The sequence below is a fragment of the Salmo salar genome, chromosome 09 (assembly GCF_965601325.2).
Source record: "Salmo salar chromosome 09, fSalSal1, whole genome shotgun sequence".
Taxonomy (NCBI): domain Eukaryota; kingdom Metazoa; phylum Chordata; class Actinopteri; order Salmoniformes; family Salmonidae; genus Salmo; species Salmo salar.
Window position 1 is genome coordinate 155,525,100 of NC_138299.1, and position 26,718 is coordinate 155,551,817.

The 26,718-nt window shown below is 43.0% G+C and overlaps 1 protein-coding gene across 4 annotated transcripts; it reads right to left on the reverse strand.

The window, feature by feature from the left end:
- Positions 1-6,490: 6,490 nt before the first annotated feature.
- Positions 6,491-17,459, reverse strand: LOC106613252 (cyclin-L1). 4 transcript variants are annotated; one of them, XM_014215333.3, is made up of 11 exons: positions 17,133-17,459; positions 16,638-16,712; positions 16,188-16,300; positions 12,756-12,876; positions 12,394-12,458; positions 10,230-10,329; positions 9,970-10,083; positions 9,739-9,880; positions 8,121-8,232; positions 7,922-8,008; positions 6,491-7,459 (listed from the first exon to the last, which is right to left on the reverse strand). In XM_014215333.3, the coding sequence occupies exons 1-11, from the start codon at positions 17,370-17,372 to the stop codon at positions 7,012-7,014; spliced, it is 1,617 nt and encodes a 538-aa protein (XP_014070808.1). In that variant the 5' UTR covers positions 17,373-17,459; the 3' UTR covers positions 6,491-7,011. The 4 variants fall into 4 exon arrangements, with proteins under 4 accessions (XP_014070808.1, XP_014070807.1, XP_014070810.1 ...); XM_014215332.3 differs by having other exon boundaries at positions 12,756-12,879; XM_014215335.3 differs by having other exon boundaries at positions 9,979-10,083; positions 17,133-17,457.
- Positions 17,460-26,718: the final 9,259 nt, after the last annotated feature.

A 26,718-nucleotide genomic window follows, 5' to 3' on the forward strand; every position in this document is an offset into this window, starting at 1 on the left:
ACGAAAGCAAAACATTAGATTATGTCAGCAGAGTACCCAGCCAGAAATAATCAGACACCCATTTTTCAAGCTAGCATATAATGTCACATGAACCCAAACCACAGCTAAATGCAGCACTAACCTTTGATGATCTTCATCAGATGACAACCCTAGGACATTATGTTATACAATACATGCATGTTTTGTTCAATCAAGTTCATATTTATATCAAAAAGCAGCTTTTTACATTAGCATGTGACATTCAGAACTAGCATACCCCCCGCAAACTTCCGGGGAATTTACTAACAATTTACTAAATTACTCACGATAAACGTTCACAAAAAGCATAACAATTATTTTAAGAATTATAGATACAGAACTCCTCTATGCACTCGATATGTCCGATTTTAAAATAGCTTTTTGGTGAAAGCACATTTTGCAATATTCTAAGTACATAGCCCAGCCATCACGGGCTAGCTATTTAGACACCCACCAAGTTTAGCCCTGACCAAAGTCAGATTTACTATTACAAAAGTTTGATTACCTTTGATGTTCTTCGTCAGAATGCACTCCCAGGACTTCTACTTCAATAACAAATGTTGGTTTGGTCCCAAATAATCCATCGTTATATCCAAATAGCGGCGTTTTGTTTGTGCGTTCCAGACACTATCCGAAATGGTAAATCAGGGTTACGAGCATGGCGCATTTCGTGACAAAAAAATGCTAAATATTCCATTACCGTACTTCGAAGCATGTCAACCGCTGTTTAAAATCAATTTTTATGCAATTTATCTCGTAAAAAAGCGATAATATTCCGACCGGGAATCTGCAATTAGGTAAACAGAGGAAAAAAAAGAAAGACGGGTGCGACCAGTGCACACGCCTAAGCCCACTGTCCCCTGATCGGCCACTTGACAAAGACGATAATGTGTTTCAGCCTGGGGCTGGAATGACGACATTCAGCTTTTTCACGGGCTCTGAGAGCCTATGGGAGCCGTGGGAAGTGTCACGTTACCGCAGAGATCCTTTGTTTTGGAAAGAGATGTCAAAGAAAGCCAATAAATGGTCAGACAGGCCACTTCCTGTAAAGGAATCTCTCAGGTTTTTGCCTGCCATATGAGTTCTGTTATACTCACAGACACCATTCAAACAGTTTTAGAAACTTTAGGGTGTTTTCTATCCATATCTAATAAGTATATGCATATTCTAGTTACTGGGTAGGAGTAGTAACCAGATTAAATCGGGTACGTTTTTTATCCGGCGGTGTAAATACTGCCGCCTAGCCCTAAGAGGCTAAAATCGGACACCGCGATTGCATAAAGGAGTTCTGTATCTATAATTCTTAAAATAATTGTTATGTTTTTTGTGAACGTTTATCGTGAGTAATTTAGTAAATTCACCGGAAGTGTTCGGTGGGAATGCTAGTTCTGAACGTCACATGCTAATGTAAAAAGCTGGTTTTTGATATAAATATGTACTTGATTGAACAAAACATGCATCTATTGTATAACATAATGTCCTAGGAGTGTCATCTGATGAAGATCATCAAAGGTTAGTGCTGCATTTAGCTGTGGTTTGGGTTTATGTGACATTATATGCTAGCTTGAAAAATGGGTGTCTGATTATTTCTGGCTTGGTACTCTGCTGACATAATCTAATGTTTTGCTTTCGTTGTAAATCCTTTTTGAAATCGGACAGTGTGGTTAGATGAAGGAGAGTCTTGTCTTTAAAATGGTGTAAAATAGTCATATGTTTGAAAAATGGAAGTTTTCGGATTTTCGAGGAGTTTGTATTTCGCGCCACGCCCATCATTGGATATTGGAGCAGGTGTTCCGCTAGCGGAACGTCTAGATGTAAGAAGTTAACATCAACAAAATATTATTATTAAATAGGGACAATGTTGAGCAACATCTCCAATTGTGGCAGGTAGACTAGGGGTTAGAGTGTAGAGGAGGTAGGTAGCCTAGTGGTTAGAGTGTAGAGGAGGCAGGTAGCCTAGTGGTTAGAGTGTAGAGGAGGTAGGTAGCCTAGTGGTTAGAGTGTAGAGGAGGCAGGTAACCTAGTGGTTAGAGTGTAGAGGAGGCAGGTAGCCTAGCGGTTAGAGCGTAGGGGAGGCAGGTAGCCTAGTGGTTAGAGTGTAGAGGAGGCAGGTAGCGTAGTGGTTGGAGTGTAGAGGAGGCAGGTAGCCTAGTGGTTAGAGTGTAGAGGAGGTAGGTAGCCTAGTGGTTAGAGTGTAGAGGAGGTAGGTAGCCTAGTGGTTAGAGTGTAGAGGAGGCAGGTAACCTAGTGGTTAGAGTGTGGAGGAGGCAGGTAGCCTAGTGGTTAGAGCGTAGAGGAGGCAGGTAGCCTAGTGGTTAGAGTGGAGAGGAGGCAGGTAGCCTAGTGGTTAGAGCGTAGAGGAGGCAGGTAGCCTAGTGGTTAGAGTGTAGAGGAGGCAGGTAGCGTAGTGGTTGGAGTGTAGAGGAGGCAGGTAGCCTAGTGGTTAGAGTGTAGAGGAGGCAGGTAGCGTAGTGGTTGGAGTGTAGAGGAGGCAGGTAGCCTAGTGGTTAGAGTGTAGAGGAGGCAGGGAGCCTAGTGGTTGAGTGTAGAGGTGGTAGGTAGCCTAGTGGTTAGAGTGTAGAGGAGGTAGGTAGCCTAGTGGTTAGAGTGTAGAGGAGGCAGGTAGCCTAGTCGTTAGAGTGTACAGGAAGCAGGTAGCCCAGTGGTTAGAGTGTAGAGGAGGCAGGTAGCCTAATGGTTAGAGTGTAGAGGAGGCAGGTAGCCTAGTGATTCGAGTGTAGAGGAGGCAGGTAGCCTAGTGGTTAGAGTGTAGAGGAGGCAGGTAGCCTAGTGGTTAGAGTGTAGAGGAGGCAGGTAGCCTAGTGGTTAAAGTGTAGAGGTGGCAGGTAGCCTAGTGATTAGAGTGTAGAGGAGGCAGGTAGCCTAGTGGTTAGAGTGTAGAGGAGGCAGGTAACCTAGTGGTTAGACTGTAGAGGAGGCAGGTAGCCTAGTGGTTAGAGCGTAGGGGAGGCAGGTAGCCTAGTGGTTAGAGTGTAGAGGAGGCAGGTAGCCTAGTGGTTAGAGTGTAGAGGAGGCAGGTAGCCTAGTGGTTAGAGTGTAGAGGAGGCAGGTAGCCTAGTGGTTAGAGTGTAGAGGAGGCAGGTTGCCTAGTGGTTAGAGCATTGGGCCAGTAACTGAAAGGTTGCTGGATCGAATCCTCGAGCTGAGAAGGTTCACATCTGCAGTTCTGCCCCTGAACAAGGCCGTTAATCCAATGGTCTCCGAAGACGTGGATGTCGATTAAGGCAGCCCTCCGCACCTCTCTGATTCAGAGGGGTTGGGTTAAATGCGGAAAACACATTTCAGTTGAATCCATTCAGTTGTACAAATGTCTAGGTATCCCCCTTTCCCCTTTAGACAGACCCACTGGGTTGAGAATGAACCAGCCTTCAGGCATTTGCCAGAATTGCCCTATGTTCAGTGCATCCGTGGTAGTCCAGAGCCTCTCAATGTAGTGTAGTTGACCTCTCACCTCCACAGAGGGCGAAAAATAGAGATAATAGAGGGACAGAGGGTGAAAAAGAGAGATAATAGAGGGACAGAGAGTGAAAAAGAGAGATAATATAGGGACAGAGGGTGAAAAAGAGAGAATATAGGGACAGAGGGTAAAAAAGAGATAGATAATAGAGGGACAGAGGGTGAAAGAGAGAGATAATAGAGGGACAGAGGGTGAAAGAGAGAGATAATAGAGGGACAGAGGGTGAAAAAGAAAAAGAATAGAGGGACAGAGGGTGAAAAAGAGAGATAATATAGGGACTGAGAGTGAAAAAGAGAGATAATAGAGGGACAGAGGGTGAAAAAGAGAAAGAATAGAGGGACTGAGGGTGAAAAAGAGAGAGATAATAGAGGGAGAGAGGGTGAAAAAGAGAGAATATAGGGACAGAGGGTAAAAAAGAGATAGATAATAGAGGGACAGAGGGTGAAAGAGAGAGATAATAGAGGGACAGAGGGTGAAAAAGAGAGAGATAATAGAGGGACAGAGGGTAAAAAAGTAAGAGAATGGGACCAAATCCTACTACCCTGGCCTGCAGTGACCACAACATCCTCACTTCAGGAGCAACAGAATATTAAGCTAGTCCTGCCCTCTTGTGGTGAAACATAACACACGCTCATGAGAACACTACATGCTCATCAGAACACTACACGCTCATCAGAACACTACACGCTCATGAGAACACTACACGCTCATCAGAAATCTACACGCTCATGAGAACACTACACGCTCATCAGAACACAACATGCTCATGAGAACACTACACACTCATCAGAACACTACACGCTCATCAGAACACTACACGCTCATCAGAACACTACACGCTCATGAGAACACTACACGCTCATCAGAACACTACACGCTCATCAGAACACTACACGCTCATGAGAACACTACACGCTCATCAGAACACTACACGCTCATCAGAACACTACACGCTCATGAGAACACTGTTGACATAAACTAAATTATACAATCCGCAATCCGTGAATAATAACGTATGTCAACCATTGTTTAACAGGAAGTTCATTTAACCTAGCAGTATCACTTCCCTATACACTATGCAGTGTAATAAGGCGTAATAAGGCACACAAAGGTGTAATCTACAGGTTTGGAATTACACATGACTCTGGGGTATCACACTGGGCTTTAATAAATCAATTAAATGAAAAGTATTTATCCCAAAGGATCAATTACTTACAATGCTAAGAGAAGGTTATTAATGCTTGACGATTAGAAGCCTGATAATGTGATGGACAGTTTTTCACACTTGGATCATGAGGACAACACGAGTCCTAATTGCCAGTAGATGTGTAGGCCTGTTAGAGTCCAGTCACTATATCTTGACAACAAAATAGGTAAAGTGGTTGACCAGATGCTTTTCAATTTCATCTGGAAAAATCGTACACATTAGGAAATCTGTCATTATGAACACATATGAATATGGTGGTCTCAAATTCTTTAGACTTTCCTACATTGAACAATACTTTTAAGATCAATTGGGCTTAAACATTTCTTAAAGAATCCAACTTCAATTTGTAATTTCATCCCTCAATATATCTTCTCCCGTTTTGGTGACTTCAATTTTATGTTACTTTGTAACTATAGCAACTATAACATTGATGAGATTCCTACAAAATGATCTGCTTTTCATAGATTAGCGTGGTCGTTGATATATAAACATCATTCCCCCCCCCCCCCGCATAGGTATTTAATTTGGAACAATAAGGACATTTTGTATAGAAACAAGTCTTTATTGTTTTAGAACAAGTTCAATAATCATATTCTGCTGGAGAGTAAATGTTTTAATGCACAAGTATTGTTACTGAATTATTACTGATTTTATTTTTTTATCTCGTTACAATATCTCTGTAACACCTAGAGAGTTCGCCAGTCTTTGATGCTATTCCATCTGGAACTCTCATGTTGTTTAGAGGTGTAGCCAGACCTCACCTTCTTGACCTACCCTCGCTTAATCCAGTTGACTATCCAATAGGGAAAATATGTTTCTCCTTTCTCCCTCAGAACAACAGATCTATACATGTTTTATTTCAAAGGGAGATTGTATCCATTCCTTATGTCACAAGTTACTGGAATACATTGGTCACTAATATCTGTTGGGAAAATAGTCTGGTTATTACCACACAAATACTTTGTTTTTAACAAGGTCAAAGAGGTCTCTTTCAGAATGATCCATTAGTATTACCCTGTGAATCCTTACCTGAAGAAACTCAAAAAAATACATTAACATTAACTGTACTTTTTGTGTTGAGCATCTAGAAACAGTTTTGACTTTATTTTGGCATATTCTACATGTGAAGAAATTATGAAAAGATATTTATAGTTTTATAATTGTTAATATACTTGATGACTTTTGTTTTTATATGGGAGAATGTGCTGCTAATTACCGTTAATTATAATAAGGATAAAGAACACATTCTTAGTGAATAAATCTAACAGCGCTAATGGCAAAATGTAATATTCATAAATGTAAATTCACTAATAAAAAAATTAAGTCTTGTTTTCTAGAAGGAATTCGAGCAATACATTAAGACCATTCTATTAAGAAGGCTGTTAAAACAATCAAACCATGTGTATCTTTCAAGGTCTTTGTTAATGTGTTGTACCCCCTAGCATATGTTATCATTGTTGGTTTCTATGCTTCTTGTATAGAAGCTGCTTTTTCTGCCAAAAATAAATTAAATATTTGTAAAAAAAATGGTGCATGTAGGTATGTTACTGTTGAAGGGATGAGTTGTCATGACGAGGTGTTTAACACGTCCCATGTTGGCAGCGTTCACACCAGCAGCCCAAATCAGACCCCCCCCCCCCCCACTAATTGGTATTTCTCAGAGCTGATCCGATTGGTCAAATGACCATTAGTGGAAAAGACATATACTGCCTGTGTGAACACAGCCTATAGCGACTGCAGCTTTTCATGACCTGTAGCATGGTGTAACAAAATACAAGTCAATCAAATTCTCTTTTTTTTTTTTTAATTGTGTAAAAATCAGACATGAACACATGCAGACTAAAAACCAGTGTAACAAATTCACCAAGATCCTAAAAAAGGTTCTGAAATCAAGAGTCTGCATCCAGCTGTAAAAAAAATATGGTCTATTTCTAGAGAAGCCCAGTAGTCCTTCACATCTGTACAGAACACGGGGTTAGAGAACGCACATCTGACCAACGGAATGATCCAACACAGAATCCGGTAGTCACCTTCAGTCCGTCTTTCCTGAATGATTCTTTTATTGTTGAATACACATTTATTCCTTCTACCACTGAAGTGTCGCTTTTATAAATCAAAGCATTGTCAATAAATCAGCAGTTAACCATCTTTACACTGTAAATATGTTCTCTCCAAGTCCATCATTTTACATTTAAACAAACAAAACAAAACAAAAGGTTTGAATGGAAGGATTGGGGTGGGAAAGCAGAACAAAAATAAAATAGACAAAACTGCATTAAGGAGTGGAGGTTCCTCCTCCTGACCCTGGTCAGCGGTGGTGGCGCCCGTGACCCGAGTGTCCGCTGCTATGGCGTTTGCCCTTGTGGGTGCGCTCCCGCTCGTACGACCTGGACCGCTCCCTCCTGTCTCCACGGTGATGCCCTCCCCCAGGCCCACCTCTCTCGTGCTTGTGCTTCTTGGCCGAGGAGAGGTCCGACGTGCTGCGATCTCTGTCCCTCTCCCTCCCCCTCTCCCGTTCCCTCTCTCCCTTGCTGGCAGAGCGCGACCTGGACCGCTTCCTCTTGTGAGCCCCTCCTCCGCTGCTGCTATGACGACTCGATGGCTTGGGGTCGATGTTGCCATGGTGGCCAGGCTTCGACTTGAGATGTGGGAGGAGGGGGGAGGGCGGATGGCGTCGGGGTGATGGGCTGCGGCTGTGAGAGCGACTGCGGGAACGAGAACTGTAGGTCCCAGAACGACTGCGCCGGCTGTTGTAACTGCAGAGACAGTAAAGAAAACAGTTAAGACAGTGGTCTTCAGCAGTAACCTGGCCGTAAAGTACTGCAGTAACCTGGCCGGCACCGTAGTAACCTGGCCGTAAAGTACTGCAGTATCCTGGCCGGCACCGTAGTAACCTGGCCGTAAAGTACTGCAGTAACCTGGCCGGCACCGTAGTAACTTGTCTGTAAAGTACAGGTCTGTAAAGTATTGTAGTAACAGTCTGTAAAGTACAGGTCTGTAAAGTACTGCAGTAACCTGGCCGTAAAGTACAGGTATGTAAAGTACTGTAGTAACAGTCTGTAAAGTACAGGTCTGTAAAGTACTGCAGTAACCTGGCCGTAAAGTACAGGTCTGTAAAGTACTGTAGTAACAGTCTGTAAAGTACCAGTTTACTACGGTACTTTACATCCAGTTTACTAAGTAAAGCACACATAGTTAATGAAGGAGTGAGGTCTTACTGTCTGCGTGGGGAGCGTGATCGCGAGCGAGTTCTGGAACGAGATCCACTTCCACTGTTCCTTCCAATCTTCACCTCCTTCCTCAGCCTGAGAGAAGGAGAGAGAGAAAAGATGCCATTTCCATTAGAGGTGTCTGCTTATAATAAAAATACAACTTTAACAGGAAAATAGGCCCCGTTATGTATGAGTATGTCTTTACCCGTTGTGTGGGCTCTTGGAGCCCTGGGCTCTGCTGTCTGGATCTTTCTTTCCAGGTTTGAGGGCCAGGAGGTTTGGAGATTTATCCTCCACCTTCACTACATTGGGGGAACCTGGGAACACAGATGCATACCATGTCACTACACCGGTTGGTCCCCGTTTAGAAATGTAAAGTTATGTTAATTCTTGTATTTTTAAATGAAGCGTTTTAAATGGGTTTAAATTAACAACTACGGTAAGGTAACCTCACAGGGTTTAAATGAACAACTACGGTAAGGTAAACTCACAGGGTTTAAATGAACAACTACGGTAAGGTAACCTCACAGGGTTTAAATGAACAACTACGGTAAGGTAACCTCACAGGGTTTAAATGAAGAACTACGGTAAGGTAACCTCACAGGGTTTAAATGAACAACTACGGTAAGGTAACCTCACAGGGTTTAAATGAACAACTACGGTAAGGTAACCTCACAGGGTTTAAATGAACAACTACGGTAAGGTAACCTCACAGGGTTTAAATGAACAACTACGGTAAGGTAACCTCACAGGGTTTAAATGAACAACTACGGTAAGGTAACCTCACAGGGTTTAAATGAACAACTACGGTAAGGTAACCTCACAGGGTTTAAATGAACAACTACGGTAAGGTAACCTCACAGGGTTTAAATGAACAACTACGGTAAGGTAACCTCACAGGGTTTAAATGAACAACTACGGTAAGGTAACCTCACAGGGTTTAAATGAACAACTACGGTAAGGTAACCTCACAGGGTTTAAATGAACAACTACGGTAAGGTAACCTCACAGGGTTTAAATGAACAACTACGGTAAGGTAACCTCACAGGGTTTAAATGAACAACTACGGTAAGGTAACCTCACAGGGTTTAAATGAACAACTACGGTAAGGTAACCTCACAGGGTTTAAATGAACAACTACGGTAAGGTAACCTCACAGGGTTTAAATGAACAACTACGGTAAGGTAAACTCACAGGGTTTAAATGAACAACTACGGTAAGGTAACCTCACAGGGTTTAAATGAACAACTACGGTAAGGTAACCTCACAGGGTTTAAATGAACAACTACGGTAAGGTAACCTCACAGGGTTTAAATGAACAACTACGGTAAGGTAAACTCACAGGGTTTAAATGAACAACTACGGTAAGGTAACCTCACAGGGTTTAAATGAACAACTACGGTAAGGTAAACTCACAGGGTTTAAATGAACAACTACGGTAAGGTAAACTCACAGGGTTTAAATGAAGAACTACGGTAAGGTAACCTCACAGGGTTTAAATGAAGAACTACGGTAAGGTAACCTCACAGGGTTTAAATGAACAACTACGGTAAGGTAACCTCACAGGGTTTAAATGAACAACTACGGTAAGGTAACCTCACAGGGTTTAAATGAACAACTACGGTAAGGTAACCTCACAGGGTTTAAATGAACAACTACGGTAAGGTAACCTCACAGGGTTTAAATGAACAACTACGGTAAGGTAAACTCACAGGGTTTAAATGAACAACTACGGTAAGGTAACCTCACAGGGTTTAAATGAACAACTACGGTAAGGTAACCTCACAGGGTTTAAATGAACAACTACGGTAAGGTAACCTCACAGGGTTTGGATCCAGGAGAGAAGCCCCCCAGGTTGGACAGAGCTGGGGTCCCATCAGGGTTCAACCCTTTAGCCTTCAGCTTGGCCTCCTGCAGAGACATCTTCCTCTTCTCCACTTCCTTCTCCAGGTGGTCATAGTCCGGCTGGCCCAGAGAGAGAGAGAGACAGTTTTAGGAGGGTGATGCATAGAGGAACATGGTCATGGTTCCAGGGTGATACTGTTCATACATACAGCATGTACCTTCTTCCTGGTGTAGAGTTTGAGGGTGGTGATACAGACATCCTTGATCTCCTCCTCTGTGGCTCCAAACAGCAGATACCAGTGAGGTCTGGATGGGAGAGGCATCTACAGACACACAGCAACACACAGCACCTCAGTTAATGACGCTACACATTTTGTTTTTTTTGAAGACTAAAGAGATTGGAAGAGGTGGGAGAAAGACAGAGAGAAGGTGAGATGAAAAGGAGAAGCCAAATCCAATCCAGCCGTACCTGGAGAGCTCTGGCAGCCAGGTAGATGCAGGCACATGCGATGGTTTCAGCTTGAAACCTCACAAACACGTTGGTCCTGAGGCTGTCATTCATGTAGTTCCTACAAGGACACAAGCAACATACAGAAACATAGCACCATAGCCTCGTGTCCCTCCCCAACAGACCATATCCCAGAAACACTGGTCTGGGTAGTCACCAGCTGGTCCTCAACAGCTACAGGTTGTGCAGGCTTGTTCTAGCTTCACCGTGTTACTTCAACCATGTGATAGTGCAGGGGTGAAACAAAAGCCTAAACATTTTGCAGCTCTACAGGACCAGAGTTGGTGACCACTCCAATAAAGACAGTTATACATCTGAAACAGTAATAGACAAACAGTATGGAGACTGTAGTTTAGCTTTGTCCCTCCCTCTCTCTCTCTCTCTCTCTCTCTCTCATCCATGTTGGTGTTGAGCTGGACATGCAGCGTCACAGATGAAAGCTTGTAGACAGGACAGGATGGTTATCCAAGAGCCCACTGATCCTTACCGTAAAAGACAATACGGCACCCAAAACACAAGTCCTATTCAGAGGTGGTGGACATGCGTCCTATCAGAGGACATGCCTGTCTAAAGTACGCATGCAAACAGTAGGGGAATGCAGAGCAGACCGAGGTGACCAGAGACATACAGCAGCCCTTTACAATATGCAGCCATCGGCCAGATAGGTAATGACCTATCCCTTGGCCGAGAGGAGATGGAAGTTTCCCTTACCTGCAGATCAAGGATCAGATTGGACAGGTCTGACATGATGCACTCTGCACAGTTAAAGAGTAGGTAACCCTGAACTCCACATCAAAAGGCCAACTCAAAGCTGCCATGTGTAGAAGAGTGACGGTTGATGGAAGCTAACAGGGTTCAGGCGGTTTAAAGTGGGATTGTAACTGCAGCTAGTTGTCTTGAGTTTCAGTGACCCTGATAAGCTATAGCTCAGGCATGACAACATCTGACAGACAACGGACATTTCAGACGGATGGTTCTGTCGTCTAGCAAGCAGTCAGACAGAAACAGAAAGATGAGTGGAGACAGAACAAAAGACTGTTGGTGACATCCTTTCCCACCCTACACACATCCCACCAGAACGTGTACCCGTCAGGATTCAATGGAAGCTGGGTCTGATATGCAAAACCTAGCTTTACCGATGGAACAAAAAAACGAACTCTAAAGACATTGAAATGTAAACTTGGCTTCACTGAATAGTCTGAGCAGATTTCCCCATTCTGAGCCAGTCCTGGAGCTTGACCCTTGTGTATGTGGGTTGTCATATGATTTCAGATCAGACAGTCTCAAATGAAAAGCAGCACACACAGGGGTCCCACAGAACAGGCTTCCCTAGACTGGCCGAGGGTTGGAACTTTGGACTATTGATAGACTACTGCTGAAAGTGGCCAGTGGATATTGATGGGTGACGAGACAGGTCCTTGGTGGCAAAGCCTGAGCAGGATCATCCTGTAAGACATGTCTGGAGACCACATGAGTTTGGGAAAAATCAAATAGACAGTTCAACAGTACACTTTAACTACTGCATCAAAAAGGCATACCCAGAAAACGGTCCAGTCAACAACAAAAAAAACTATGCTTACTTCGAATCTAAAGCAAGCAACTAAAAAAAAAAATGCTATTGTAGTTAGAGCTATCTATTTGGTAAAAATAAATAAAAAAATAAACAGTTTAACCTTGGAAGCACAACCCAAAAAATACAAATCCTTCTGGACACCCCAAGAGAAAACAAGACCATGATGGCAGTTGGGAAAGGCCCGCCCCCTTCAGTGAATCTCGGCAGAGAGCTCTCACTGGATTGGCTGTCTCCGAGAAGGGCAGCCAGCCAATGGGGGGAGCTTCCTGGGGTCATGTGGTTGGAGGAGCAGAGTTCAGAGGTTCTTTATGAGACTTACCAGCATGGACTACCCTTTAATCAAAGAGTAGAGAGAAAGGACAAAGTTAAACTGAGTTCCTTGGGCACCAGAATCAGACTAGAAATAGCCATGTAAAGGACAAGAGGAAAACAAACAGGGCTCAATAAGACACTAATGAATCCATCAGAGAAAAGAGGTTACAGAGGGGTGGAGGAGACAGGTGTTTGTGACGTAGGGCACCGGGTTAGTTAGGGTAGAGGCCATGTACTCACCAGGCGGTCTGGACCAGAGTCTGGTTCTTCTCACATTCCAGGACTTGCAGGTACATGACGATGACCTGGAAGAAGAACAGTTGACATTATGCAATAACCAGCGCGGTTTCACAATCCCCAGAACGTAGAATGCAAACCACCAGCCTGTACTGAGAATGGACCATGTTCTAGAACAACATAACTATAGAGGTGTCATGTGAGTCACAGAAACCGGCACAGCTTTAACTGAACAGCAGTGTTAGTGGAGTCTGATAGGTTTGGCATAAAGCTAATGCTGAGAGATACATTTAGCTGGAACTGTTGGCTCAGAATACCACCGGTTGCAATGTTGGAGTGTTGTGAGAGGTGCAACTGGGTCTCACCTTGTGCGGATGCTTGACGTGTACGCAGAAGCCCAGCTCCTTCAGGATTCTCCGCTCAGCTTTGATCACTTGGTTTTTGGTATTAATGTAGTTCTGATCAAGAATCAATGAACTTGCACTCCTGCTTTATAAAAAGAATGAAAATAACCAAAAATGTTTCCCACCCCCTCAAAAACAGACTAAAAGAAAGCACCCTTCTGCTTTCTTTGACTGGTTCTCTTTTCCCCTTGGACCAACTTAAAGCAACAGGCCCAAATGGAGTATTTTTAAGGGGTTTAGTTGGCTCCTGTGATTTCAGAGGAAGCTTTTGAGTCACACGGTCCAAAGTCTGCCCCAAGTCACCATGCATCACAGCTTTGACAGAAATATCAACAGAAATCTAAACTTCACCAAACCTGGGGGGGAACTAGACCAGCCAATCAGTTCTTCACCTTGTATTGTTGTATTATGAATAGCTCTGACGAAGGCCGTGAGGTCGATACGTAAAGCTTATTAAATATCAGTGATACTATCAAGAGCAGTGTGCGGTTTCCTTCATCTTGTATTAGAACTAGAAATGGGACGCAAAAAATATATTCTCAACTTAGGTGTCGGCTATCTGATGACAAATACTGTGGAAAAGTAAATAACCATTTGACTGGCTTCAGTCATATAGTCACCCAATAAGGAAGCATTACAAGCCAAACATACACTTCTCACCACATTATGGAAAGAAAAGCCTTAAGGTAGGGCATACACTACGATTACCTACAAAACATGCACTTAAAAACACTAATTGTAAGAAAATGGACCCACGAGACTGGAAATGTGAGTGGTGGCCAAAAACGCTTATATTTACAGATCAAAACATTGTTTTTTTAAAGAGAACAAATATAGTCAACTTTGGACATCACTGTCTAGACTCATACATGTACTGGGTGTAAATATATATGTTGATGTACACTTTATTTAACCAGGAGAGTCACATTGAGATAGACATGTGTTTTTCATCTGAACCCCGACGGCATAAACTTCTAAGAAGCATGTAAAGGTCCCCAGAATGTCTCTTAACCAGATAAAAACCTGGAACTAAAGCAGCACAGATCTCATCCCATTCAGTTCTGGCAGCTCTCAGTCAACACCCAGAACCTGCCCATACAACATTAAGGACGCCACAGCAGAAGTCATGCAAGTGTCCTAGCATTCCTATCTGGTACTCTGATATGACATGGTAATAACATGCCTCTGTAGCTTTCTGGTACTCTGATATGACATGGTAATAACATGCCTCTGTAGCTTTCTGGTACTCTGATATGACATGGTAATAACATGCCTCTGTAGCTTTCTGGTACGCTGATATGACATGGTAATAACATGCCTCTGTAGCTTTCTGGTACTCTGATATGACATGGTAATAACATGCCTCTGTAGCTTTCTGGTACTCTGATATGACATGGTAATAACATGCCTCTGTAGCTTTCTGGTACTCTGATATGACATGGTAATAACATGCCTCTGTAGCTTTCTGGTACTCTGATATGACATGGTAATAACATGCCTCTGTAGCTTTCTGGTACTCTGATATGACATGGTAATAACATGCCTCTGTAGCTTTCTGGTAGTCTGATATGACATGGTAATAACATGCCTCTGTAGCTTGCTGGTACTCTGATATGACAAAAATCTCTAACACTCATCTCCCTCACTAGCTTTAAGCACCAGCTGTCAGAGCAGCTCACCGATTACTGCACCTGTACATAGCCCATCTATAATTTAGCCCAAACAACTACCTCTTCCCCTACTGTATTTATTTATTTTGCTCCTTTGCACCCCATTATTTCTATTTCTACTTTTCACTTTCTTCCACTACAAATCTACCATTCCAGTGTTTTACTTGCTATATTGTATTTACTTCGCCACCATGGCCTTTTTTGCCTTTACCTCCCTTATCTCACCTCATTTGCTCACTTTGTATATAGACTTATTTTTCTACTATATTATTGACTGTAGGTTTGTTTTACTCCATGTGTAACTCTGTTGTTGTATGTGTCAAAACGGCTTGCTTTATCTTGGCCAGGTCGCAGTTGTAAATGAGAACTTGTTCTCAACTTGCCTACCTGATTAAATAAAGGTGAAATAAAAATAAATAAATGGTAATAACATGCCTCTGTAGATAATACCTCTGGATGTCAGATCTCAGTCAGAACTAAAATACATTTCCTAACTGAACATCTACTAGACCACAAACACGACCAAAGTTACAATTAAACGTGTTTGGATTTACTAATTTCCTGACTTCAGTGGAGTCTAGACAGGATGACAAAAACACGTGACATGGAAAATGTGTGCAGCTTCAGTTCGTGTTTCTAAACTACTACACAAGCTGAAATCAGTCAGGTGGAATAGCTACATCTACTTCAGACGGACTTAACTTTAGAATTCCATGGTCAACTTCAAGAGAAAACTATTTCCTCCAAAACAAAATGTCTCTCTCTCAACAAAAAAAACAAGCACCTGAAGAACTCAGCTTATGTCCAATTACAGGTGGTGATGTAGAGTAAAACAAGCAACTCCACCAACCCAGCTCTTAAACATATTGTATCTCCTCAATATTAAATCTAGATAGTGAACATATGCATATCAACAATTCAGAAAATATTCTAAGAGGAAAGAAAAAGGTGATATTTCTGTGAAAGCCACGAATGCCATTTGGTGAATGAGGGAGGTTGCTCTGTAGTACATACTGTATGTAGTGTTTGAGCTACATTACCACAGGATCCGCAAACACCCAAAGCTTAGACTGAGTCAAAGGAGTCCCCAAGGCTCCCAGCCTAGGACCTGCGGCCAACCTGTCCTCCCCGATCCCAGTGCACCGCAGTGACTCACACCACGGGCGTCTCCCAGGGGAGGGGGTGACACCTCGCTCATGGTTGTCATGCCGACTGCTTCATCTCTACGTACCATTCCACATCACCCAGGCTTTGGTAAATGTAGCTGGTCGCTGTTAGTTGGTTGCAAGGGAAAAGAGAACCCAAGTTAATACCACAGCCTTAGAATTGGAACTGAACAGATTATTCTGGTCAAAGAAAGACACTCGTCTAGCACAGTGTTGTCTTCTGGTGCCAAGTTGGTTTTGTCTTGGCAAGCAACACTTTAGGTTAGATGTGTTAATGTATCACCTTTCACTGAACTACTTGTCTATGTAGGTAGCTGTGAATATATTGCTGTAACTACCATTGATCAGATGAGGAAACTGAAACGTTTTAGAGTATGGTTTAGAGTACATGGATCAACAGAAGGTCACTTTCACATTAATACATCAGATCAACATCATGCAAGATACTTAAAACATAGTTACTAATTAATGTAATGCCAGATGAATAAATTTGCCTCTCACAAATGGTTGACATACATTTAACAGAAATGAAGGATAGTTTCTATATGGATGCTTACCTTTTGCCTCTATGACTCTGTTTTAAATGGTGAAAAACATTGATGACGTCTCTGAATCGTCTTGGTGCTTCCTCGATCTTGGAAGCCAAGTTGACACAGGCCATAGCAACAATCTGGGGACACGAATAGAATAACAGAAAGTTACAGTATGAAGCTAGATGTGGTTAGCTATCAAAACACTAACATTACTCTGGGGCCTTGCAATGATAACTTTGTATAAAGTGGTTAGCTATATCAAATCAAATTTTTGATAGGTACAATCAGTTAGGAATGGTTTCAACTTTAAAACGGGCCTGGTTAACATACAGTAAATGACAATATGGCCGCCAATGTAAACGACTCTCTACACACACCACCAGTGAGTCAAAGATCATTCCATCTGTGAGTGAGTGCCGTAACTAAACTAACTAATGTTGTGTTGCTAATCAGCTGAAAGAGACACTGGCTTACCTCAAAACTGTGTTTGACAAACGATTTAGAGTAGAAAAAACGATGAAAAAGAACTTGACCCGTAGCCATTGCCACCTGTAATGTAAAGAACAAATGACATTAGAAGGAAGTAACGTTGCTTTCAACTCAACAATAGACATCCGCCATTTTGTTCTTGTCATCCCACAGCCCCGGATGTAATCGCGCTAACGTTAACAATCGCTACACACGTATAAATCAACTACTTCATTTTATAAGTAACAGTATAACACAGATAATTGCACTAAATAACACATCTGATTCGATAAATTGACCGTCACTGACCAAGTTAGCCTACTAGATTACGCTAATAAATAAATGAGCTGAGTTAGGCCTTGGCTTGGGTATTTCCCTTCCTTGGCCTCATTTTGACGGGTTATATAAACAAAGAGGTGAGTTATAAAACAATGGCAACTATAGTACCTAGCTACGTTTTTCAGAAGTTGACGGTACTGGATTTGCATTTTGAGTGTTTACCTGTGGCAAACGTAGAAGAATACCAGCCGATTGAATTAGCTCGCAACCCAGGATACGGAGGTCGGTCTCCGTGTGCAGGTCGAGTCCATCGAGCATAGACGGGGTTGGCTGAAGCCTTTCCTCCGGTATGAGAGAGTTGCTGATAGTGAGGTAAACTTCAGAGTAAACTCTGTCGCCTATAAGGATCCCATCATTGTTCGTGGACGTGTTGGGAACAGCGGAGAGGGGAGCAGCGGCCATGTTCGCCACAAATGAAAGCAGTGAACGACACAACAACGCAGCCCAGACAGCTTCACCGACCGAGAAAAGAAAAGATGAGCAAATCGATGACGTCAGCGCACTGTTGAACTACGTACACAATACGTACGCGGAACTGTGTGACAGGGAAATAAATAGTTCCAATGAATCATACATTTCAGGCTGAAGTGCCTTACGGCATTTTTGTAACAATAGGCTATAATATTAGTCATATAATTTTGCATACACTTTGATCTGTAATCCCATAGGAATGGATGATGGAACTGACAAATAGCAAGCAAGTCACTTTTTTTTGGTAACTGTCTGGAATTGTCAATGACGATATTTCTGGGAACTCTTTTTTTTATACAGCGTTTGAACATATCCATCCGCCCGTCATCCTGAACAAAAATATAAAGGCAACAGTGATCTCGTCACGGTATGGATAATTACCATGGATAAAATTCAATTGTGTTCGTTGTCCGAAGCATATGCCTGCCATATCCATGGTCCCACTACTACTATGGGGCACTATTTTAATCAGTAAACCGCTTACCCACACGACGCCATAAACGTGGTCTGTGGTTGTGAGGCCAGTTGGATGTACTGCCAAATTCTCTAAAATGACGTTGGAGGCAGCTTGTGGTAGAGAAATAAACATTCAATTCTCTGGTGGACATTCCTGCAATCAGCATGCCAATTGCACACTCCCTCAAAACTTGAGACATCTGTGGCATTGTGTTGTGTGACAAAACTGCACATTTTAGAGTGGCCTTTTATTGTCCCCAGCACAACAAGGTGGACCTGTTTAATGATCATGCCTTTGAATCAGCTTCTTGATATGCCACACCAGTTAGGTGGATGGGTTATTTTGGAGAAATGCTCACTAACAGGGATGATAACAAATTTGTGCAGAAAAGTTAAGAGAAATTATATTTTTGTGCATATGGAACATTTCTGGGATCTTTTATTTCAGCTCATGAAACACGTTACATGTTGCGTTTCTATTTTTGTTCAGTGCAGTTTGTTTTGTTCAGGGTAGTTTGTTTTGTTCAGGGTAGTTTGTTTTGTTCAGTGCAGTTTGTTTTGTTCAGGGTAGTTTGTTTTGTTCAGGGTAGTTTGTTTTGTTCAGGGTAGTTTGTTTTGTTCAGTGTTGTTTGTTTTGTTCAGTGTTGTTTGTTTTGTTCAGTGCAGTTTGTTTTGTTCAGGGTAGTTTGTTTTGTTCAGGGTAGTTTGTTTTGTTCAGGGTTGTTTGTTTTGTTCAGTGTTGTTTGTTTTGTTCAGGGTAGTTTGTTTTGTTCAGGGTAGTTTGTTTTGTTCAGGGTAGTTTGTTTTGTTCAGGGTAGTTTGTTTTGTTCAGGGTAGTTTGTTTTGTTCAGTGTAGTTTGAGACCTGCAGCCCTTGCATGAGACAGAAGCAGTCAGACAGAAAAATGATTCCGCAGCACGCTCTCTCACCAGTGAATTACGTTTGGTTCCTATTGAATACACGGCAGTAGAACATTTGAGGTGCAGGTACTCAGTTCCACGTCATTTCATCAAGCCATGGCACCCACCATCTCAGATTGTTCTGATATGGTTTCTATAGTTAGTAACAGATACGATTAGCATTTCTGAAACATTATTTTGTTGAAATATAGTTTGATCTCTGACAAATGAAGCTAATTGATTGCACCCAAATTGGCCATTTTAATGTATAGGATTCAGATAATATTCAATAAATATAGTACGTAACATCCACTTTGTATTAAACTTCTACTTACAAATGAGTAAGACATAAGGAATTCCCCCCAAATGGTCAAAAATCACCCGTGGACCCCCCCCACCCTATGCCAATCCAACCCCAACAACCACTATCAGTATTCCCTGTGAATCTGGTGATGTGTCCCCCTGTTAATAACATACAGGCAGAAATAAACAGATTGTTCATTCAAAAGATTGTCCTCATTAAACAGCTAAGTGGAGATAGAATGTTCCTCCATGCACATCCATTTGGCTGTCAGGGGTTGGCAGGTTCATCACAGCGTACATCAGAAGACACACAGTGTGTTCTCTCCTCTCAGCCAAAAGCACTTAACAGAGGTGTTGTTTGACCATAGCAGCACAGACCTGTCTAGGCATGGTTCAGAGTAGATCTACTCGTATCAGTTTTCTAAGTGCTCCCGCAGGTTTCCTACCTACTTTTCTATCATTTCCTGGATCTAATGTCTCGTAAAATCACAGAGGGATAGAAAAAAAAATATATAGATTAATTGGAGAAAATCCATCATTGTATGCAAAGCCTTTGAGGTGAAGACGGCTACAATTAACGGATGCATGTAGTAGTTATCCAGGTATTCCCCTGACAGACAGACTGTTTACTGTTACCAGTTGGTTGACTTTTCAGACTTTTTGTTCATTTATTTATTTATTTATTTATTCATGAGCGTTTTGTATAATCAGTTGAGAGCTGCCAGTAAGTTATGTAGTATAGTACTCGAGACCCTATATAATGACTCTGTATATTAGAAGTCAACAGGTAGCACAGTGGTTAGTCTGCCATTACATGATGAAAGTCAATCTGACAGCGTGATAGAAGGAAAGCCATATTGCTCTTCTAGCCCAAGGCGTCTACGTTGAAAGTTGGACACAGAATTCTCCAACTGTCTGACACATCAGCAAAAGTGGGTCGGGGCCCCAAAGTCAATGCTCAGGCAACAATTAGCAGAAGCAATACTGTATCGCTCTGAAGCTAATGGTGACACAGGATATGGATTGTACAAACAGCAGAGGGCGACAGAGTACAGAAGATGGAAAGGTTTCTCAGTGAATGTGAAGACAGCGGTGTGTTCCTGCACACACACACACACACACACACACACACACACACACACATTGGTTGTTTGTGTGTAGTGGGAACCCAGAGTGGTGACCTTGGATGGTAGCCCTGTTGGCCTGATGTTATACAGCTGTGTGTGTTGATCAGTGAGTGTTAGATGTGTGTGTGTGTATGTGTGTGTGTGTTTTTGTGTGTCTGGGAGCCATGTTCTGGCCTGACATTGTTCAGCTGTGCATATTGTTTACTGGGTGCGTGTGTACGTGTGGTTACTAAGGTTACACACTGCTGTATGTGTGTGTGACGTTGCGTGTTACAGTGCATTCGGAAAATATTCAGACCCCTTGACTTTTTCCACATTTTGTTATGTAGGTTACATCCTTATTCTAAAATTGATTAAAAAAAATAGGTTTTTCAATTTTTTTGCAAATGTATAAAAAAACAAACAGAAATACCTTATTTACATATGAGACTCAAAATTGAGCTCAGGTGCGTCCTGTTTCCATTGATTATGCTTGATATGTTTCTACAACCTGATTGGAGTCCACCTGTGGTAAATTAAATTGATTGGACATGATTTGGAAAGGCACACACCTGTCTATATAAGGTCCCACAGTTGACAGTGCATGTCAGAGCAAAAACCAAGCCATGAGGTTCAAGGAATTGTCCGTAGAACTCCGAGACAGGATTGTGTCGAGGCACAGATCTGGGGAAGAGTATCAAAACATTTCTTCCGCATTGAAGGTCTCCAAGAACACGGTGGCCTCCATCATTCTTAAATGGAAGAAGTTTGGAACCACAAAGACTCTTCCTAGAACTGGCCGCCCAGCCAAACTGAGCAATCGGGGGAGAAGGGCCTTGGTCAGGGAGGTGACCAAGAACCCGATGGTCACTCTGACAGAGCTCCATTGTTCCTCTGTGGAAATGGGAGAACCTTCCAGTAGGACAACCATCTCTGCAGCACTTCACCAACAGGCCTTTATAGTAGAGTGGCCAGATGGAAGACACTCCTCAGTAAAAGGCACATGACGGCCCTCTTTGAGTTTGCCAAAAGGCACCTAAAGGACTATCAAACCGTGAGAAACAAGACTCTCTGGCCATTGAAACTATCAGACCATTGAAACCAAGATTGAACTCTTTGGCCTGAATGCCAAGTGTCACGTCTGGAGGAAACCTGGCACCATCCCTACAGTGAAGCATAGTGGTGGCAGCATCATGCTGTGGGGATGTTTTTCAGGGACAGGGACTGGAAGACTAGTCAGGATCAAGGGAAAGATGAACGGAGCAAAGTACAGCGAGATCCTTGATGAAAACCTTTTCTAGAGCACTCAGGACCTCAGACTGTGGGCGAAGGTTCACCTTCCAACAGGACAATGACCCGAAGCACACAGCCAAGACAACACAGGAGTGGCTTCGGGACAAGTCTCTGAATGTCCTTGAGTAGCCCAGCCAGAGCCCCGACTTGAACCCGATCGAACATCTCTGGAGAGACCTGAAAATAGCTGTGCAGCAACGCTCCCCATCCAACCTGACAAAGCTTGAGAGGATCTGCAGAGAAGAATGGAAGAAACTCCCCAAATACAGGTGTGCCAAGCTTGTAGCATCATACCCAAGAAGACTCAAGGCTGTAATCGTTGCCAAAGGTGCTTCAACAAAGTACTGAGTAAAGGGTCTGAATACTTATGTAAATGTGATATTTCAGTTTTGTATTTTGTATTAATACATTTGCAAAAATGTCAAAAACTGTTTTGGATTTGTCATTACGGAGTATTGTGTGTTGAGCAGCAGTTAGGGCTTCCTGATGATGAACAAGGTGTTAGTCACACACACACACACACACACACACACACACACACACACACACACACACACACACACACACACACACACACACCTGGAGAAAATCAGACCTCTATGAAATAAAAATGGATGGCCCAACGTTCACAAAAATATATTTTTTCCCGAACCCTCCCCGAACGCTTTAAAAACTAGTGTCTAGTTGGAGAAACAGACGCCTCACAAGTCAACTGGCAACTTCATGAAATACTACCCGCAAAACGCAAGTCTCAACGTCAACAGTGAAGAGGCGACTCCGGGATGCTGGCCTTCAAGGCAGAGTTGCAAAGAAAAAGCCATATCTCAGACTAGCCAATAAAAATAAAGATTAAGATGGGCAAAGGAACACAGACACTGGACAGAGGAACTCTGCCTAGAAGGTCAGCATCCCGGAGTCGCCTCTTCACTGTTGACGTTGAGACTGGTGTTTGTGGGTACTATTTAATGAGCTGCCAGTTGAGGACTTGTGAGGCGTCTGTTTCTCAAACTAAACACTCTAATGTACTTGTCCTCTAGCTCAGTTGTGCACCGGGGCCTCCCACTCCTCTTTCTATTCTGGTTAGAGTCAGTTTGCGCTGTTCTGTGAAGGGAGTAGTACACAGCATTGTATGAGATCTTCAGTTTCTTGGCAATTTCTCGCATGGACTAGCCTTCATTTCTCAGAACAAGAATAGTCTGATGAGTTTCAGATGAAAGGTCTTTGTTTCTGCCCATTTTGAGCCTGTAATCAAACCCACAAATGCTGATGCTCCAGATACTCAAAAAGTCTAAAGGCCAGTTTTATTGCTTCTTTAATCAGCACAGTTTCCAGCTGTGCTAACATAATTGCAAAAGGGTTTTCTAATGATCAATTAGCCTTTTAAAATGATAAACTTGGATTAGCTAATGCAACATGCCATTGGAACACAGGAGTGATGGTTGCTGATAATGGGCCTCTGTACGCCTATGTAGATATTCCATAAAAAATCTGCCATTTCCAGCTACAATAGTCATTAACAATGTCAACACTGTATTTCTGATCAATTTGTTATTTTAAGTGGACCAAAAAAATATGCTTTTCTTTCAAAAACATTTCTAAGTGACCCCAAAACTTTTGAATGGTACTGTATATATTTTTTTAAATGTCCTTTTATACAGCCAAAATGCAAAATGTATAAGCATGTTGTTGAAGTGCTGACCGCTCCTGCCAGCCTGTAGTGTGTCACAAATGCTTTACATTTGATTTCTTAAATGGCAGGCTATAGCCTTGAAATAATTATAATATAGCCTAAATAATGAATTTGCTACCTGGCTTGCTCCTGACTGATTTAGACTTAGTGTGTTGTTTAATAGCCTGTTGAAAGTCAATTGATAGTGACAGATTCACACATTACTTCCCAAGCAAAGTAAATGTTTTGTATCCTCGGCGATAGAAGGCTCTGAATGTTGCGTCTGAATATCATAGAGACAAACCAAAGATATCCCATATGCATCATAGTCACGTCTTTCTTTTATGCGGGGCAGAGCAGATGAACCCAAATGCAGACTTAGAGACAAGGATTGGTAACCAATGTATTTATTGAAAAGCAGGAGAGGAGATGGGGTGCAGTCCAGGGGAATCTCGGGCGGGTAGTAGGGAATCCGGACTGAGGCTGAGGTTGGGGGCAAGGAGATTAGGAACCGGGTGAGCAGGTCTGGAGCAGAATCCAATGAGGCACTAGGGTGGGGATCCAGGGCAGGGAAGCAGGACTGAGGAGACAAGGGACTGGAGACAGGTACCAGAGTCAGAGCAGACGGGAATGTCGAGGAGATAAAAAGCAGCGTGAGGCAAGGGAAAACAGGCACAACAGGCTAACAAAATCTATGCAGGAACAAACAGCTAGCAATACAGACTGACTGAGTAGAGGCTACAATCTGGCAGTGTGGAAGTGGCAGGGCTGAGTATTTATAGGGTTCTTGATTACGGAACAGGTTGCAACTGGTGGGAATCTGCTCTGCTTCCAGCACACCTGTCTCCACACACACACACACACACACACACACACACACACACACACACACACACACACACACACACACACACACACACACACACACACACACACACACACACACACACACACACACACACACACACACACACACACACACGCACACGCGCACACAGAGAGAGAGCACTGATGTAGTGGTGGCAGGTTAGGGAGGTCCAGGATAAGAAGTAGAGGGGGCGTGGCAGGAGCAGATGTAACACTTTCCCCGGCATTTTACAACGTGTTTCTAGCACAAAGCATTGCAGACTAAAGCATCGTTACAGATCACTTTATATAATCAGGTCCATTTCATTGTTTTCAAAATATTAAGCTAATAGAGGGTACGCAATGCTTTTATCCAATTTCTTTAACAAAAGCCACAATACCCTCACACACTCCCTCAATTCAAGCCCTGGTTACAACTTAACACACCAAGCCCTTCACTCTGATAAATAGCTTCATTATGGGCAACATATTGTGTTTATTAAAATAAATTATAGCAGTAGCAAGCTTACCTCTGGTCCTCTTTTTCATCTTCGCACTCTCCCTCCCAAACTAAACAGGACATCAGTAGGCCTCGTCCGCAAACACAGATATAGATTTTTTGGGGCACGAAGCCTTTGACTTGCCTCCTTGAAGTGCCACAGCCATTGGTTAGGCAGCACAAACAGCTTTAGGCCTACATTAGCAAGGGCAGGGCAGGGCTCATTATTGGAATAGCCTAAACAGGACATCATTGCAGTGTGTAACGCAGTCTAACCTAGTTTTATACACACCATCCCAGCAGAGCAAGAACTCGGGAAGGAAGTATATTTTCTTAGAAATATAACTTTGCCCTGTGCTTCTCCAAGCATGTTCTTCGTATTGTACAGGCTATGGATCATTTGATTGAGACCACACCCAGGGAACTTGATATAGCGCGCCCAGCAGAGAATCAGGGATGAGGGGCAGCATCAGGCAAAAAGGGTTCCAAAAGGGTTCTTTGACCGTTCCCATAGGAGAACCCTTTTTGGTTCCAGGTAGAACTCTTTTGGGTTCCATGTAGAACTCTTTTGGGTTCCATGTAGTGCCCTCTGTGTAAAGGGTTTAAGGTTTAGATAGCACATTTTGTTCTAAGGGTGTATGACATTTAATCAATTACGAATGGCATGACCCTCCCTTCGACTAAATAAAAAATACTAAACCCTCCCCTTGACTGAAATTGAAAAAGCATAACCCTCCCCCATTTTACTCTGGGTAACAATTGTGTAAATTTTGACCGCTCCCTTAGTGGGACTGTCCCAGCGTGAGAACAGCAGTGGCCATTCACACTGCATCCCTCTCTTTCACACACACTGAGACACGGTCACCCAAAACACAGACGTACATACAAGGCCACCCATCACATGTCCACAATCACAGGCAGAAAGAGCGAGAGGGCAGAGAGAGAGACAGAGCGAGTGAGGGAGAGAGAAATAGAGAGCGAGGGAGAGAGTGAGGGAGGGAGAGAGATAGATAGAGAGAGCGAGGGAGGGAGAGAGAAAGAGAGCGAGGGGAGAGAGAGAGAGAGATATAGAGAGAGCGAGGGAGAGAGAAAGAGAGCGAGGGAGAGAGAGAGAGAGATATAGAGAGAGCGAGGGAGAGAGAAAGAGAGCGAGGGAGAGAGAGAGATATAGAGAGAGCGAGGGAGAGAGAAAGAGAGCGAGGGAGAGAGAGAGAGAGATATAGAGAGAGCGAGGGGAGGGAGAGAGAAAGAGAGCGAGGGAGAGAGAGAGAGAGATATAGAGAGAGCGAGGGAGAGATGACGTGGAGTGTGTTTATAACTCTGGCCCGTGTTGAAAGACCTGCCCTCTTCAAAGAGCGGTAGAGGAGGTTCAGGAAGTGGAGGTCACGGTAGCAGGAAGTGTGGCCGCAGAGCGATGGGGAGAAGGAGATGAAAGGAGGGGTGAAAGGTCAGGAGTGCATCTGGAGGGAGAACGTGAGCACCAGGAATAACACAAACAAACTGACACGCACAAACACACACACACACTTCCATTATCACGCCCCAGCTGTGATAATGGCAAAATTAGCGTGTGAGAAGGAGCTAGTTATGCCCTCACAATACACCAAACCATGCCAAAAGTGTGTGTGTGTGCGTGTGTGTCTAAGAACAGACAGAGCAATACAAACTCACACGAGACCAAGCGAATACAGTTTCAGACAGAGAGAGTGGGAGAGTCACGCAAAAAAGACATCAATAGATATTATGCAACACTTTCGCACGAAACCACACAGGAGGACAATGTGTGTGACTGCAGTGCCATAGCTGTGCCATAGCTGTGTCATAGCGCCACTACTAACAATAAAACACACAGTAGGCTAATTCAGACACACAGTAGGATAATTCAGACACACGGTAGGATAATTTAGACACACAGTAGTCTAATTCAGACACACAGTAGGCTAATTCAGACACACAGTAGGCTAATTCAGACACACGGTAGTCTAATTCAGACACACGGTAGGCTAATTAAGACACATGGTAGGTTAATTCAGACACACGGTAGGCTAATTCAGACAGACAGTAGGCTAATTCAGACACACGGTAGGCTAATTCAGACACACGGTAGGCTAATTCAGACAGACAGTAGGCTAATTCAGACACACGGTAGGCTAATTCAGACACACAGTAGGTTAATTCAGACACACGGTAGGCTAATTCAGACAGA

Bases quoted from the DNA above. Each gene is read 5' to 3' on its own strand.
- LOC106613252 (XM_014215332.3), bottom strand. From the start codon at position 17,372: ATGGCCGCTGCTCCCCTCTCCGCTGTTCCCAACACGTCCACGAACAAT. The intron at 10,084-10,229 runs GTACGGCTGGAT...GTGTGTCTGTAG, and splicing joins TGGCTGCCAGAGCTCTCCAG to ATGCCTCTCCCATCCAGACC. The intron at 7,460-7,921 runs GTAAGACCTCAC...CTGTCTCTGCAG, and splicing joins TCACGCTCCCCACGCAGACA to TTACAACAGCCGGCGCAGTC.